Here is a 13,533-nt window from a genome sequence, read left to right on the forward strand (position 1 = left end):
AGCGCTACGAATCAAGAAACGACGGTTGATCCAGAAACAATAACAGCATATTCGAGACCAAGACTCTCCGAGATCAACATCCCGATTTACAAATTCAGCCCAGCTGACAGTACGGGGTCACCATTCGTTGGCAACTATGACTCATACAGGGCCCTGCCTATCTCTCGCTGGACAAATGTTTTACAGGACAATCAAGTGCTCACCCATCTGCTGCATCTTTTCTGGACTTGGGATAGCACACTATCAAATATAGTCGACAAGGGACGCTTCTTTGCCGATCTATGTAGTGATGTTCCTGAGCTCACGCTAGGAAGCCAGAAGGTGTTTTGTTCTTCCTTCCTGGTCAATGCCATCCTCGCCGTATCCGCCGTAAGTGTTTGGATTTTCGGCAAAGGTTGCTGCCCTTTCGAGCTTGGCATCTCTTTACTGATATTGAGTCAACTCTAGTTACATTCAGCGAAAAAGTGTTACGTCTTCGATCCAAATGCTGTCACTCTCGCCCACCAATTTGCACAAGAAGCGTGTCGCCTGCTCGAGTTCGATAAAAATGGAAATTCATTGACCTTCTTGCAAGGGGCAGCTATTCTTTGGTTCGTTACTTGCAACGAAAAGTCACTGGTAACATTTGGAATTCATAGAAACCTTCCGGGAATGGTTCGGGATGCGTGGTTAGCCTTGGGCTTCGAAAGGGGCGAATATAGTACATTTAATTTTTCAGACATGGGGACACCAAGTCAGCTAAGGGACTGGCATACTATTTCTCATATTGCCTGGGGATTTTACTGCTTTTTCTTGTAAGTCCACTCCTCCGCCATAGTACTTCTCTACATCTCCTTTTCAATTTGACTTTCGCGACAGTCGAGAAACTCCGATTGAGATGGTGCTGAACAAATGCCGATTTTACAGGGAAGTAGCCGAGTCATTTTCACCGGAGTTCATAGTCTCTTTGCCGCTTGTCTTGAAAATAACTGAGGATCAAAGTCACTGGCTCGACTTGAGCACACCAAACCCACAGACTCATATTCTTGAGGCTCCCTCTCAACTACAGGTTTTCGGTTTAAAATATTCGCTCTACCAAATTATGGAACAATCCATCCGTGCGCTTACTCTGGACTCCGTCTGCTGCATCGACGTATACAAACAGTTGCATCGCTGGAATTCGTCTTTGCCGGCTCATTTGATAAGGGGCAATAGCGTCGCTTCATCAGTCCTTTCACTCCAGTGAGTCGCGTCAATCATTCTTGTCATCTTTCCTGGATCACCACGTATTGAATAATGAACGAGTAATGTTGGATCGCTAATAACGAAAAGTCTCAGCTATGAATCCGCCGCCTTAAAGATCGTTTCTGCCTATGGCAATAGCACTACGACTCCCTGTCTTGCCGGCTGGGACGTCACATCCCTTCAAATCCACCACGCAAACTCCATGGTCACTGTTCTCTGGACTTACCGGAGCCTTTATGATACCAAGTACGAGTACTGGGCCGCCATTCAATGCTCCATTGTTGTCCAAACTCTACTGCCTATTTACGCTTTGGATACCACAATGTTCATGGTACACAGGATTATAAGTAAGGTCTGCTACATCTTGGACGAGATGGCGAATGGTGGAATCGTCGGCCATGCGAGGGAGTTACTAGGCGAGATCGAGAGCCAGGCTCATATCTTGAACGTTCGTGTTCCATCATTTGGGCAGGGGTTAGAAAGATACTGAAATTGACATTTCGCTACGGCACCCAAGGCCTCTTGTTTCGATGGTTCGAAATTTGACAATATGATAACCAGAGACAAATGCATGACTTTGTAAAACTGGATCTAGCTGCTATGATTTCAGGGGAGCTAAAGCGAAGGAATAGAAGTTTGACTGGAAGTCGGTTCGCTTGAATTGTTGAATCAAGCCGCAAAATGTGAGATACGGTTGCGACAGCTATGCAGTGTGGATGGAATCTACCTGGGCAGCCTTGTTTCAGTAACCCGGGAGGACGAGGAAGTCGCTGTGGAAATAATAACATCGCTGCGGGAAATGGGTGCGTATTTTTCAGGCATTACCATCTTCGACGTGGGCTTTGGCTTTGGTTCGAAAGCGGCCCCATGGACGACGCCCAGCACACCAGCGACAGGCGATGACAGGCAGTCAGAGGTTATGTCTTTTATATGAGCATAGTAGTCATGGCTTAGAGATATGTTATTGGAGCGGTTTATTTTAGCGAAGATAATAGTCATCGGTGATAGTATTGACGTGCTTTTCAATATGAGAACCTAGAGAACGTGACAATCTCGTCTAATCTGTTACAAAGAGCGACGTAGCGAGGATCATTAGTGACTGCCACAACTTATCTAGCACTCGAATGCATCTCAAGGATCCATATAGCATTGCGTTGACGGTAATCGTTTACAAGCTACAGATTCTTTTATCATCATCCGGCAACTCATCCCATAACTGCTAAAGCGACGGGTTTAACCGAATCCCTTTCGATAACCGATTATCGGGGACGCGTCGCTTTCATCTTCCTGTTCGCTTTCACATGATTCTTGTTCTCCAAGACCTTAAACTGGGTGCTGGAAGCAGAGACTTTTCCCCTCGACGTTCGCGACGTCGGTGTTGGATGAAACCTGAGCTTCTCACCCATGCTGTTACGGCAATCTGGCTATCGCATGCGGCGTCACTCGGATTCGATGCCATTGAATGAAATTTCAACTTTGTCTTCATGGCCTGCAACACTTTTGCGGGGACGATTTAATTCTTCCTTCCTAAGACGCGCTTCTTGTCATCGAGGAAGTGGCAGCAAACTTCTGGGATAGTATTGTGAGCCCAACCACCAAGCATCCGGGCTTGGATCAGTTGGAACAAGATATTACGAATGACAATGGGCAACCTGGGGTCCCTTTGGACCCCAGTGAGGATTCAACGACATGAAAATGACAGCCATGGATCGAAGAATGACCTGCAAAGATAAATGCGGGCAGTAGGCTCGTTGGCAATGTAAATAGCTGGAGGTGATTTTGCTCCTCGCTCTCTGAGCTCGACGTCTTTGGATATTTTCTACATTTTTTTTGTGCCTTACTAGTAGCCCGACCCGTTCGTGTAGGCTAAGCAACTCGGATGAGAAATCGGCTTCTTTAAAGTGAGAGTGTCACCCACAGAGCGGATATTGGCCTGCGAAATAGTCTGGTGTTCTAGTCATAACATGGAATCAGTGTCTCTTTACTGTTTGTTCGTGAAATGAGCCGGATGCTTTCGAATTTGCCCACCTTATTTATTGACATGGCGTCATTAGAAGAAGGTATAGCTTCGTGTCTTTTTGTTCCATATGTTCATTCGCCACCTTGACTAAATAGGATCCTGTCGCTCCCTTACAAGAGCAAACTTCTTCAAATTGACTCCAATGTCTGTCGGACTGAAAAGCTGCTAAAATCTCAAGATACATCTCCGCATTGCGTTTCAATTGCAGTCTGCGCTTTCTGCGACTTTATTCCCAAAATCTGCTCCGCTTCTCAAGATTACGTTCTATCTGGTCTACCTTCCTTGGACTCACCCCGTTGCCGTTCGCTCCAGCCAAACGTTGCTGTGAGGTCGTGGCGACTTTTCGGATAACATCTAACAAGGCTCAAATTTTCGCGTTCTGAAGTCCGCGGTGGGCATTCTGTGCGATAAGATCCGTCACTACGAAAGAATTGTAAGCACAGGGTAAGCTCTATTTCGTGGGAACATGCAACATACCCCATCCTATTCACATGCGCAGCAAACATCTCACTCCAATTATGGTGCAAGCCATTTCACGGTCTCAACGTTCTTCAAGTTCCCAGGGGAAACAAAGGCCCATGGATCAACGCGCCCAACCCCTGGACTTGGAAGCTCACGACGATCGCTGAAACGCGTAATCCAACCACTCATGCATATCAACCGTATTGAGGTCTATGTCAGGAATGTCCAAGTCGCACAGGACCTCGTGAAGCTTTTCGAGCCCGCTGTGATGCCTCTCTTCCCAAACTCCCAACCGCCTTCTTCGCCTCTCGTCCCGCGCCCGTCGCGCAGGATCTTCTTGTTGATAACGAAGAACCCTGTCGAGAAGTCCGTCCATAAGTGACAAAACAAGACATGCCAGCCATCCTTTTCCGGTTGGAGATTGAGGTAGAAGAGTGCCACCCGATGCATCGGTGAGTCGCAGTCTCAGCTCGGACATCGCCTCGGACCAAATCTGGTTGAGAGTCACGTTCATAGCTGCCATTGTGGATGCGCAAGTACCTGGAAGAAGCTATCGAGAAAACTGAAGTATAGTTGGAGGTGGTGAGAGCAATCCCTTCGTTCCAGTGGTGGTCAATTTACAATTATTATGGTATAGCTGGGATGTGAAAGGTTAAAAAATGTCCGTACATCAGTCACACGTACTGCACAGCAAGTGTTGATGCGTTTGAACTGTAGAGGCAATCGTAATACGACCCCCCCTACTGTCGGTCCGACCGTGACTGACTGTGCTTCATAGGGTGGCAAATCACCACCTCGTTGGCCGGCACGAGGATGACCTCTGCATGACTGCTTGATCCCAGAACTTCCCGGCGCATTACTAAGAGATCAACCAGGAGATGGGATTGGCGACCAAGTTATTTTACATAGGCGATGCAGTCGAGTGGTAGAAGCCTTTTCCTACTTACGGACCGGGCTATCTGCAAGAAATGGAGGATATTAGTGCCTAGTACGACTCGAACATGGTATTCAGCAAGCTCAATTGGGGTGGCTCTAAGCTTGAGCACTAGGACTTTCTATCGCGCTTTTCACGCACAAGGCCTCGGCGACGACCTCGTTCAATATTTTTGGCTGATGAAAACCTTGTTTTCGTGCGGAATTTTCTTTCTAATTTATTTGTACATAGTTATGCAATTGTACTCATTTCTATACTGGAAAAAAGCATTTCAATTGAACTTGCATACAAATTTGGTACAATCCTTGAATTGCAGGTGATTGCTACTGTCCAATTCGCTTTGAATATGTATGGAACATGTGTGACCATCTGGACAGGAATTCCGCAGATTCCCTCAAGTTACAAAAGAAACATCCTAAATTATTGTTCTTCCCAAACGCCAAGTCTATAGTCGTCATCCTGTTTCTGCGTTCTCCTTCTCTCGTGTCTTCGATAAGTACATGTAGTGATATCTGTTCAGAATCTAGTTCGCTGGTGTGGAACCATTATTTCCTGCAGTGTACGCCGGGGGCATCGCATCCGATGCGTTCTGGGCATTCTTGCCGTCGTTCGCAACGTATCCTCTGCTATACCCATATTCATTCTCGCCGTTATGTGTCTGGCCGTTCATGTTGCCCGCCGTCGCCGCACCGGCAACCGGAACTCCGCCCACGTAATTCTTCATCTCCAACTCCTGCTTCGCTCGTCGGCTCTTTCGCCGACTGCATATGCAGAAGGCGGCAATGACTGAGCCGATTATAATGACGATGATGATAACAATCACAGCGATGACGCCTCCGCCGATTGCTTGAGCCTGCTTCCTGGCGCGGTTGTAGTCATCGTCGAAGCTGTCGCGAGCGGAGAAGAGGTGGCGGAGGGCGCCATTGGCTGCTTGGGAGAGCTGAACAGCAGGCATTTCCGAAGACTGCTTGAGTTTGATGTGGTGGGCGGCTAAATCTTTGGACCAACGGACTACATACAGGAGTAACCTCGAAATGTGTGAAGAAGGCACAGGTGATGTGATGGAGTAGGCAAGATGAGGACAAGAAGAACTGTCGCGAATTCATTTTGGGCCCAAGCAGCCTTATAACCTCATTTTCCCGTGGCTATGCGGCGATATACCGTAGCAGATCGCTGCGTTTATTCCACGATATCGGAAGGATTCCGGGCGCAGCGGAGGATTCGTCGGCGCAAGGGTTCACAGGTCTGGTTGGAGGATTAGGTTTTCTGTAAGACACCTTGGACTTACCCGGAGCTGCGCCGCAAGCCGCTGTCTCACTTTCGGTAATTTAACGAATGGTAAAGACTTTGGGAATGACAATTACCTCCATGTGCCTCGGCGCAGCTACAACGAGAGAATTCTTGTCTTACGCGGATGACCTCAGCATTGCCGCAAAGTTGAGCTTGCTGCCTAAAATAATTTTGCCTACAAATATCATATTTAGCTGAAAGGATTGCTACAGAATCCATTATTTCATCGTCACAGAGATTGCGGCTGGCCTCTATCTGTGAAAGTTATCTACATGTAGTTATCCTGTATTGAAGTTATCAGGTCGGCGACGAACGCAGAATAGGAGGCAGTGGAGAGAAGGGTTTCCACTGGCTAACCAATCACACGACGCTTAGTGGTATCTTCCGAGCACTTCAACATTTGTTTCATTATCTTCTCATGACCAGACGTTTGGACTACTACTTGTTTCACCCAGCTGCACACTCGACTAGATTAATCATACACTGTTCAGTCCATTTCGAAAGCTTTCTTCTTCTCAGAGCCTCCGGACGTTTTTCGGATTTCAGAAAGAACAGTCCCACTTATTCATCGTTTCAGTCCTTCCGGGCTCTAATCATGTCCGCCACTCCGTCCACAACCTCCGGCTCACCTGGGGGGTGTCCGATGAAGTAAAATCTCCTGTATCATTTCGAGATTTTCTAGCACAAACCCTGCTCGGATATAATGACCACTTCTTCGTTGAAGACGTCCAACTTCGCGTGATAGGGTCCGCAGTGACTTACAAGTCTATCTACACAGGAAGCTGAGACAACACAACGATGAATCATGGATATCTTCCAGACAGTATTAACGAGCTTACCTCTGAAGTCTCTAGAGTTGGTAAGAGAGAGTCTCGCTTGCGCACTCAATGTCTCTTTATCACTGAGGCAGGGGTCGAGAATGCGGCCTCGGGGTATCGATCAGAGCTACGACATCTAATAGACGCCTTGCTACGGCAATCTGACATCTTTCAGCGCTATATAAACACTATGGTGTCCAGGAATCTGTCACAAATACACTACTGCATCAGGACAGATGTTTCTGCCTGCCACGTGCTAATATTCCACGTGGCCCCCTTTCACATCAAACATGGAAACTAGGCTGAATTCTTCCGTTCATTTACATCTGGATAACATTAGCTACAATTTATTAACTTGGTATGATCACCCGTACGCGGTCTGACTCGTAACGGGATTTTTGTTGAAGCTTGACGCTCACTCAATTTCTGCGCGGCAAAAGTGCCATCAGTGTGTGAGCCTGATTAATCCAGAACTGTCTCATGTCGTAAACTAGGTAAAACGGAACGAATTTTTGAACGATGACTCCGGCTCCGACATATTCCACTGAGCTTTTTGGTTTCATCTAATTTAAGATGAAGGACATTTAGGTTGTCGCCAAGATTCATCGTGCAAACGCGGCAGAATCCAGGCAGCTGTGCCTTTTCGTCCCAAAGCAGTTCATTTTTGGGGGAAAGGAACTGCTCAGACGAACGAAAAGAATTAGAAGGAGCGAAACGGTCAACTCCTTTTTTTTCTATCAGACTCTCTTACCACATTTCTTCCTTCAAGATATCCCCAAACTCATCTTTATCTACCCTCAACCAGCAGATCCTCAGTCTTCTCCTCTGGAAGACCGAAGAATACTACATGATAGATGCGGGGGAGAGATGCTTTTTCAAGGGCCTCTGAAGCTTGAAAATTGTTCCTACATCTCTTCTAGTGATACTGGACATTGGTGTGAGTGGGCGTAGGTCGCGATAAATTCCGGTCAGGGAGACCGGGGATCCCCCCAATATACCCGCAAGCCCCCGGTCTGCGTTGGTTGCCCGAAGATCTAGAGTTCTCCCATGAGCCAGTGCAGATGGGAGATGCGTCTGATCTTCATTGAAGGTGGTGGGGGATAAATCTGGGACTCGAGGTCTAACCGCCGAGTGGCTTTTTCTCCGCACGGGTAAGAGATTTGCCCGTAAATGCCATTGGACACCCTGCAGGGGAAGGATTTTAGAAGACACCGAACACGGGCTGCTTCCGGTTGCTCCCTGACTTATTGTGGTCTGGTGTGACAGTGACGAAGGACGTCATTTCCGCCACACAGCTCTCCAGCTGCTACTAGCTACGGCCTTTGGCTCTTTCTTTGGAGCACAATTGTCCGGATAAGTTTTGCTCGGCAGGCGATGCCAGTTACAAACTGGGAGACACTTCCCCTCATTCTACAAGTACCACCGGCTACTTCGCAACAGCACTTCTAAGTTTTACCTCCAGAACAAAAATCATGGCTACCTGTAGGATCTCCCAGCTCCTTCCCGAGTGCGAATGTACGTGTTGTCAAGCTTATCTGTTACGCAGGCAAAATCTTGTCTGTACCAGACGAAGAATACCCGCCTAGGGCCGATATACGTGCAATGATGGCGAAGACACCTTTGCCAGTTATCGCTGAGGGGACGATAGAACATGCCTCCCTGGACGGAGATAAGCCAACAAAGATTGCTTTAGATCTCATAAAAGAATTCAATGCAGCTCTGAAGGCTAATGACGCGGCTGCTGTGGAAAGCTGCTTCTTCGCGGAACAGGCGTACTGGAAAGACCAGCTGGCTTTTACGTATCACCTCCGGACATTTCAACAAGCCGGTGTAATTGCCAGCAACCTGATAGAGACCAAATGTCTCCGGGGACTCGATCAATTCAGGCTTGATGGAGTCGCTAGTTTTGCGCCAGTCACTCCCTCACTCGTGAGTCCCAAGTCTATCTGCTTGATGCATGTGGTGAACGCTGCGCACAGCGGTAGACTAACTAGTCTCCTACATGAAGCAATTCATCGATTGCAATTTCACGTTCCAAACAGTGTCGCCAGCCGCTATATGTCACGGCAAACTTCTTCTTTTACCTATCAAATCCCATCGTAGAAACGTGGACTCAGTGACCTGGAAGATTTGGTTGTTGAGTACCAGACTTGTCGACTACACCTTCCATCCCGAAAATCTAAGTCTCTTACGGGGCCCGGCAAAGCAGCTCGGCATTCTCGACCAGCTCGAAACAGATGTGATCATTATCGGCGGAGGCAACAGGTAAGCCCGTTCCTCATTAAATCCTCGACATTTTGGTTCTTCCTCGGCTGACCAGTCCATGAACAACGTAGTGCAGTGAGCGTCGCCGCTCGGTTGAAGGCTTTAGGCGTCGAGAGTGTCATGCTCGATCGCAACCCCACCCCTGGAGACAACTGGGCTCTTCGATATCACGCCATGAAGTTTCACATTCCAACAGTGATCTGCAATATGGCGTATCTGGGTAAGATTCCATTCAGAACCGTTGTGGACGCCTCTCAGATCCATAGTAAGACGCGCTGACGATGATCAATTCGGCTAGAGTACGCAAAGGAGCTGCAGTTCCCACATTTTCTCACCAGGGAGGAGCTAGCAAATCAGGTCCAGCGATATGTGGCCACGTTCAATCTAAACATCATTAACTCGGTCAAAATCAAGTCGACGACATACGATCAAGTCAACAAGGTTTACACAGTGACATTTATGACGCCTACGGGTCCGCGTGTCGCTGTAGCTAAGCATATTGTTCAAGCAACTGGTATCGGATCGCAGAAGCCTCACATGCCGCTCATGTCTGATCCTCAGCTGTATAAGGGCGTCAGTCTCCATTCTACTGCCTATCGTAGCGCCAAAGACTTGAAGATGCTCGGTGTTAAGGTGAGTAGAAGCAACTCAATGGCTATAAAGATGGATCATGGCATTAATCATGGTGTCTACACGCAGTCTGCCCTTGTGATAGGCTCAGCAAACACAGCTTTTGATATCCTCGAGGATTGCCACGCGGCCGGGCTGAAGACGACAATGGTCGTTCGGTCCCCGACTTTTGTCTTTCCAGTTGCGTATATTTGCGATCCTGCAGCACACGGAAATTACGAAAAGCTTGGAGTGGAAGCAGACAAGGATTCCATGGCTTTGCCGACCAACATCGACGCCCATCTGGTACGAGGGCACTTTTTTCAATCAGCCTCCCAAGAGCCGGACCGTTATGCAGCTCTCGCCAAATCAGGTTTCCCCGTCATAGACGGCCGTTCGCCAGAGAGTTGTCTGCTAGTCAATCTCTTCGAGAAGGGCGGAGGACACTATCTGGATGTAGGGGGTACAGCGTTGCTCTCGGATGGCAAGGCAGGTGTCAAGGCTAATGTCGAACCCGTCGCCTTCACTAGCACCGGTTTACGATTCTCGGATGGCAGCACGCTTGATGCCGATGCCGTGGTATGGTGCACGGGATTCGCCGACCGGGATGTGCGCAAATCTGCGGCGGAGATACTGGGAGCATCGCCAATGGATGAGATGAACACGCTATCCGGGGATGGGGGATGCGGAAGCAGCGGAAGCCTTGGTCCTCGGGAGATCGCGGCTCGACTTGACGCGACTTGGGGCGTCGACGCCGAGGGCGAAGTTCGTGGGATGTGGAAGCGGCAGCTTCGGCTTGATTACTACTGGATTATGGGTGGTGATACAAGAGTTCAGCGATGGCATTCGCGTACTTTGGCACTGCAGATCAAAGCTGAACTCGCAGGTGTATTACCTCCGGCATATCGGGATACGCTCGCTCCCAAGTGCCAGTCATCGACTGGACGGAAGCCCAGAACGAGTCGTCTGTGAGAGGCTTCACGCGCGGTATCATATGTATGCTTCATCCAAGGGCGCAGAGCCCGCTCTTGGAAATTGAAATCAAAATCGGAGGAATACTAGAAGACTTTATATAGTTGAGGAATGCTTCCTGGTGGATTGGTAAATTGTACAGCCTCGTAGACAATCTTTTACAGTTATTCCTTTCGCTGATCTGTTCTTGTCTTGAAATCTGGTACGCTTCTCAAGCATAATCGACATCACCCTTATCGAACTGCCCTCTTTGACCAGGGCGTCCAATCAACTGACGATATCTGATGCGTTTGATTTTCCCACCAGGGACCCCAGTAAGGAAGTCAGGTGGACGGTTTTCCTCTCCTTGCTCCTTGTCTTATTGCGGACTAAGCGAGCAGTCCCCTTGAAGTAGGGACATCTTCTAGCTGATCCTTGTACTTAGACTCTCTTTTTTCTGTATGTTAGATTTACTTAGTTACAGTCGACCGTCTTTATCACGGGAAGGGCGCAAAGGTGTAGGGGCTCAGGTGTAGTGATTGTTGTGCCGCAAGGGCGAAAGCTATTGATGCCCGCGGAGCGCGGGCTAAGCGTGCAGCGCGGCTTATGTAGCTGGGCACGTGACTAGACCAGCCGTCGGTGCGTAGTGTGAGGTTCGGTACCGTGACAGGGGGCATCAACAAGGATAACAATACATCACCAATTAACCTCTGTACTACTGTGCGATTCTATAGGAATAGGCAAGGCCCGTGCCAGACCAGTGAAGCTTTCAGCCAGTATCAGCACAAGGGCAAGGGCAAGGATATGCATAGATCAAATCTAGGAAACTCGTAAGCTACCTAGACATTGAGAAGACTTCTTCCTCATTCAAGGATTCTCGTATGAGAAGGAAGTACGAGTTGCAACGACACTTCTACTGTCCCGTGACAGAGAAGGGTAGACCATATTGCACATGGCGCATCCGGACGGGCATATCAGGAGGGCCGCTATCAATAGAGGAGCTCGCAGCTCCGAAGCCGGCTGTCACGACCCGTTAGGCATAACCGCTGGGATACGCCCAACTTGGTGCGCAGCAGCAAGTGATCGCTCGTTGCTCTATCCCTGCCCTAACGTGCTTGGACATATCTATCAAGCGTAGTTGAATCGCCTCCTACCGTTAGACGAATCAGCAATACCGTTTTCGTATTTGATATCGCTGACTACGACATTGCATCTCCCTGAAGCTATCTCTCCTGGAATGGAGGAGCTTCTGTGTTCTAGTCCGGATGAGGAACACGCACGAGATTGTCTCTTATTTGCCAGAAGACCGCCCTTATTCGAGAATGATTCTGAATAATTCGAGCGTTTCGTGCGGTCCCTCGCAGAGATTCACCGAGCGGCGAGGCCATGCACAGTTTTTTCTCAAAATCCTGAGATGACGACGAGCGGTTTGGGTGAACCGTTGAAGAGACGTTGCCGCCGGCAATTCTTGGAATCATACCAGCAGGATAGACAACATCTCCAGCTTGAACTTCTGAGAGAGACACCGGAAAGGTGTATGACGTGACATCCCTGTTTATTCGCAAATCCGTTATCACGGCTTGCTTTGACCCAGAGGAGCCAGAAGAGTTGGAGGGAGACTTTAGCCCCATAGCGGTCGGAGAATCAAAGGCGGAACTCTCTGATTCAGCTTTAGACACCAGCCACGGTGAAGGACAGTTTCAACGGGCCGAGGACCATCCGATGCAGCGACTAGATAAACAAGCTGTGGCTGTTCCCCTAACGGGAGCCGGCGTAAAGCTGCCAGAGGACAATAGCACAGAAATGCAATCCGGCGCCCTTTTGAGGCAGACCGACGATACACAAATGGCTGATGCAACTTTGCCGATTAAAGCTGGAGCAGAAGTCGACCCACCGCAACAACAGCAACTACAGGATCAACAACGAGGCGAGGACGTACGAATGGCAGCCACTTCCATTGAGATGCGGATACCAGGTGCCGTTCGGACACGACAGGCTAAAACAAGCAGACATGATCCATTGGCGAAGGCACGCGCAACTGAAAGAAATTAACGAATAGCACCATATCGGATGGGCACCTCTTAGCATCCCCATTGCTTCAGCCGCCAGTAATAATCCTCACGCCCAAACACGGATCTTGGGAGCCAGCCAGAATGTGTCGGCGGGGTTCGTCCAATGCTGCTACATAGGGAATTCTGGCATTAGCTCGGGAATTGACTGAAAGATGTATGATTCGCAGGGCAAAGCTATCGCCTTGTACGAGGGCTTTGATATTGGCCTCTCTAGTCAGGGAATTATATATCTCAGCGATAATTTTTCGCCTAGTTGCTTAATACATACTGAAGACGTGCTATGAAATAGGTGTATTTCGAAATTCGCAAATGAGTTTCATGCTTGATACTTATGATTCTCGCCGTTTTGGTGTTTTTCATGTATAGACCATATCCATCAACTACCAGGTAGGGTCACTGAGGAGAGGCTAAGGATTGAACCTTGTTAAGGTAAGCAGCTACGGTACTTCCTTTTAAACGGTCAGCTGTTCATTGATTATACACTTTAACAGGTCTTCTGTAGATAATCTTTTATCGGGGTAGAATGATTATGCACTTCGAATAACTCAGAGTGGATCATTATATTTATATTTATATGCACATGTTACTAAGTATGCAACGCGTATGCAAGACGGTAGAATGGCACACGCATGTACGTGGGTGGGTCTTGCTCAGCTTAAGGCCATCGACTGCTCAGGATAGCGATCGCAAAAAGTGGACGGGGTCAGTGAGACAAATGTGGTTATCATGCATGGTCCAGCCAGTACATGTACGTTTAGGCTCCAGCATCGTAACGTTCAAGCACATAAGCCGCTTCGGCCTCTATCAGTGACTTGGCAGGTCAAATACTTCAAATCTTCAGTGAGGATCAGCGAGGATCAGCGAGGATCAGCGAGGATTGTATATGAA

At 48.5% G+C, this 13,533-nt stretch overlaps 4 protein-coding genes across 4 annotated transcripts; 2 read left to right on the top strand and 2 right to left on the bottom strand.

Moving 5' to 3' along the window:
- Positions 1-78: 78 nt before the first annotated feature.
- CORC01_07581 (uncharacterized protein) lies at positions 79-701 on the top strand (the record flags this gene model as incomplete). The annotated part of the gene is made up of 3 exons (XM_022619217.1): positions 79-369; positions 448-590; positions 656-701. Coding segments are annotated over 3 exons (480 nt in total), but the record flags the coding sequence as incomplete, so codon positions are not given.
- Positions 702-3,857: 3,156 nt separating this feature from the next.
- Positions 3,858-4,220, bottom strand: CORC01_07582 (uncharacterized protein; the record flags this gene model as incomplete). The annotated part of the gene is made up of 1 exon (XM_022619218.1): positions 3,858-4,220. One exon carries the CDS (start codon positions 4,218-4,220, stop codon positions 3,858-3,860), a length of 363 nt encoding a protein of 120 aa, XP_022474297.1.
- A 943-nt stretch (positions 4,221-5,163) lies between these two features.
- Positions 5,164-5,595, bottom strand: CORC01_07583 (uncharacterized protein; the record flags this gene model as incomplete). Its single annotated transcript, XM_022619219.1, has 1 exon — positions 5,164-5,595. One exon carries the CDS (start codon positions 5,593-5,595, stop codon positions 5,164-5,166), a length of 432 nt encoding a protein of 143 aa, XP_022474298.1.
- A 2,758-nt stretch (positions 5,596-8,353) lies between these two features.
- Positions 8,354-10,594, top strand: CORC01_07584 (uncharacterized protein; the record flags this gene model as incomplete). The annotated part of the gene is made up of 5 exons (XM_022619220.1): positions 8,354-8,677; positions 8,757-9,013; positions 9,085-9,233; positions 9,312-9,646; positions 9,713-10,594. 5 exons carry the CDS (start codon positions 8,354-8,356, stop codon positions 10,592-10,594), a joined length of 1,947 nt encoding a protein of 648 aa, XP_022474299.1.
- Between the last annotated feature and the right edge of the window lie 2,939 nt (positions 10,595-13,533).

Source organism: Colletotrichum orchidophilum (genome assembly GCF_001831195.1).
Source record: "Colletotrichum orchidophilum strain IMI 309357 chromosome Unknown Scaffold_61.1, whole genome shotgun sequence".
Classification (NCBI taxonomy): Eukaryota; Fungi; Ascomycota; class Sordariomycetes; order Glomerellales; family Glomerellaceae; genus Colletotrichum; species Colletotrichum orchidophilum.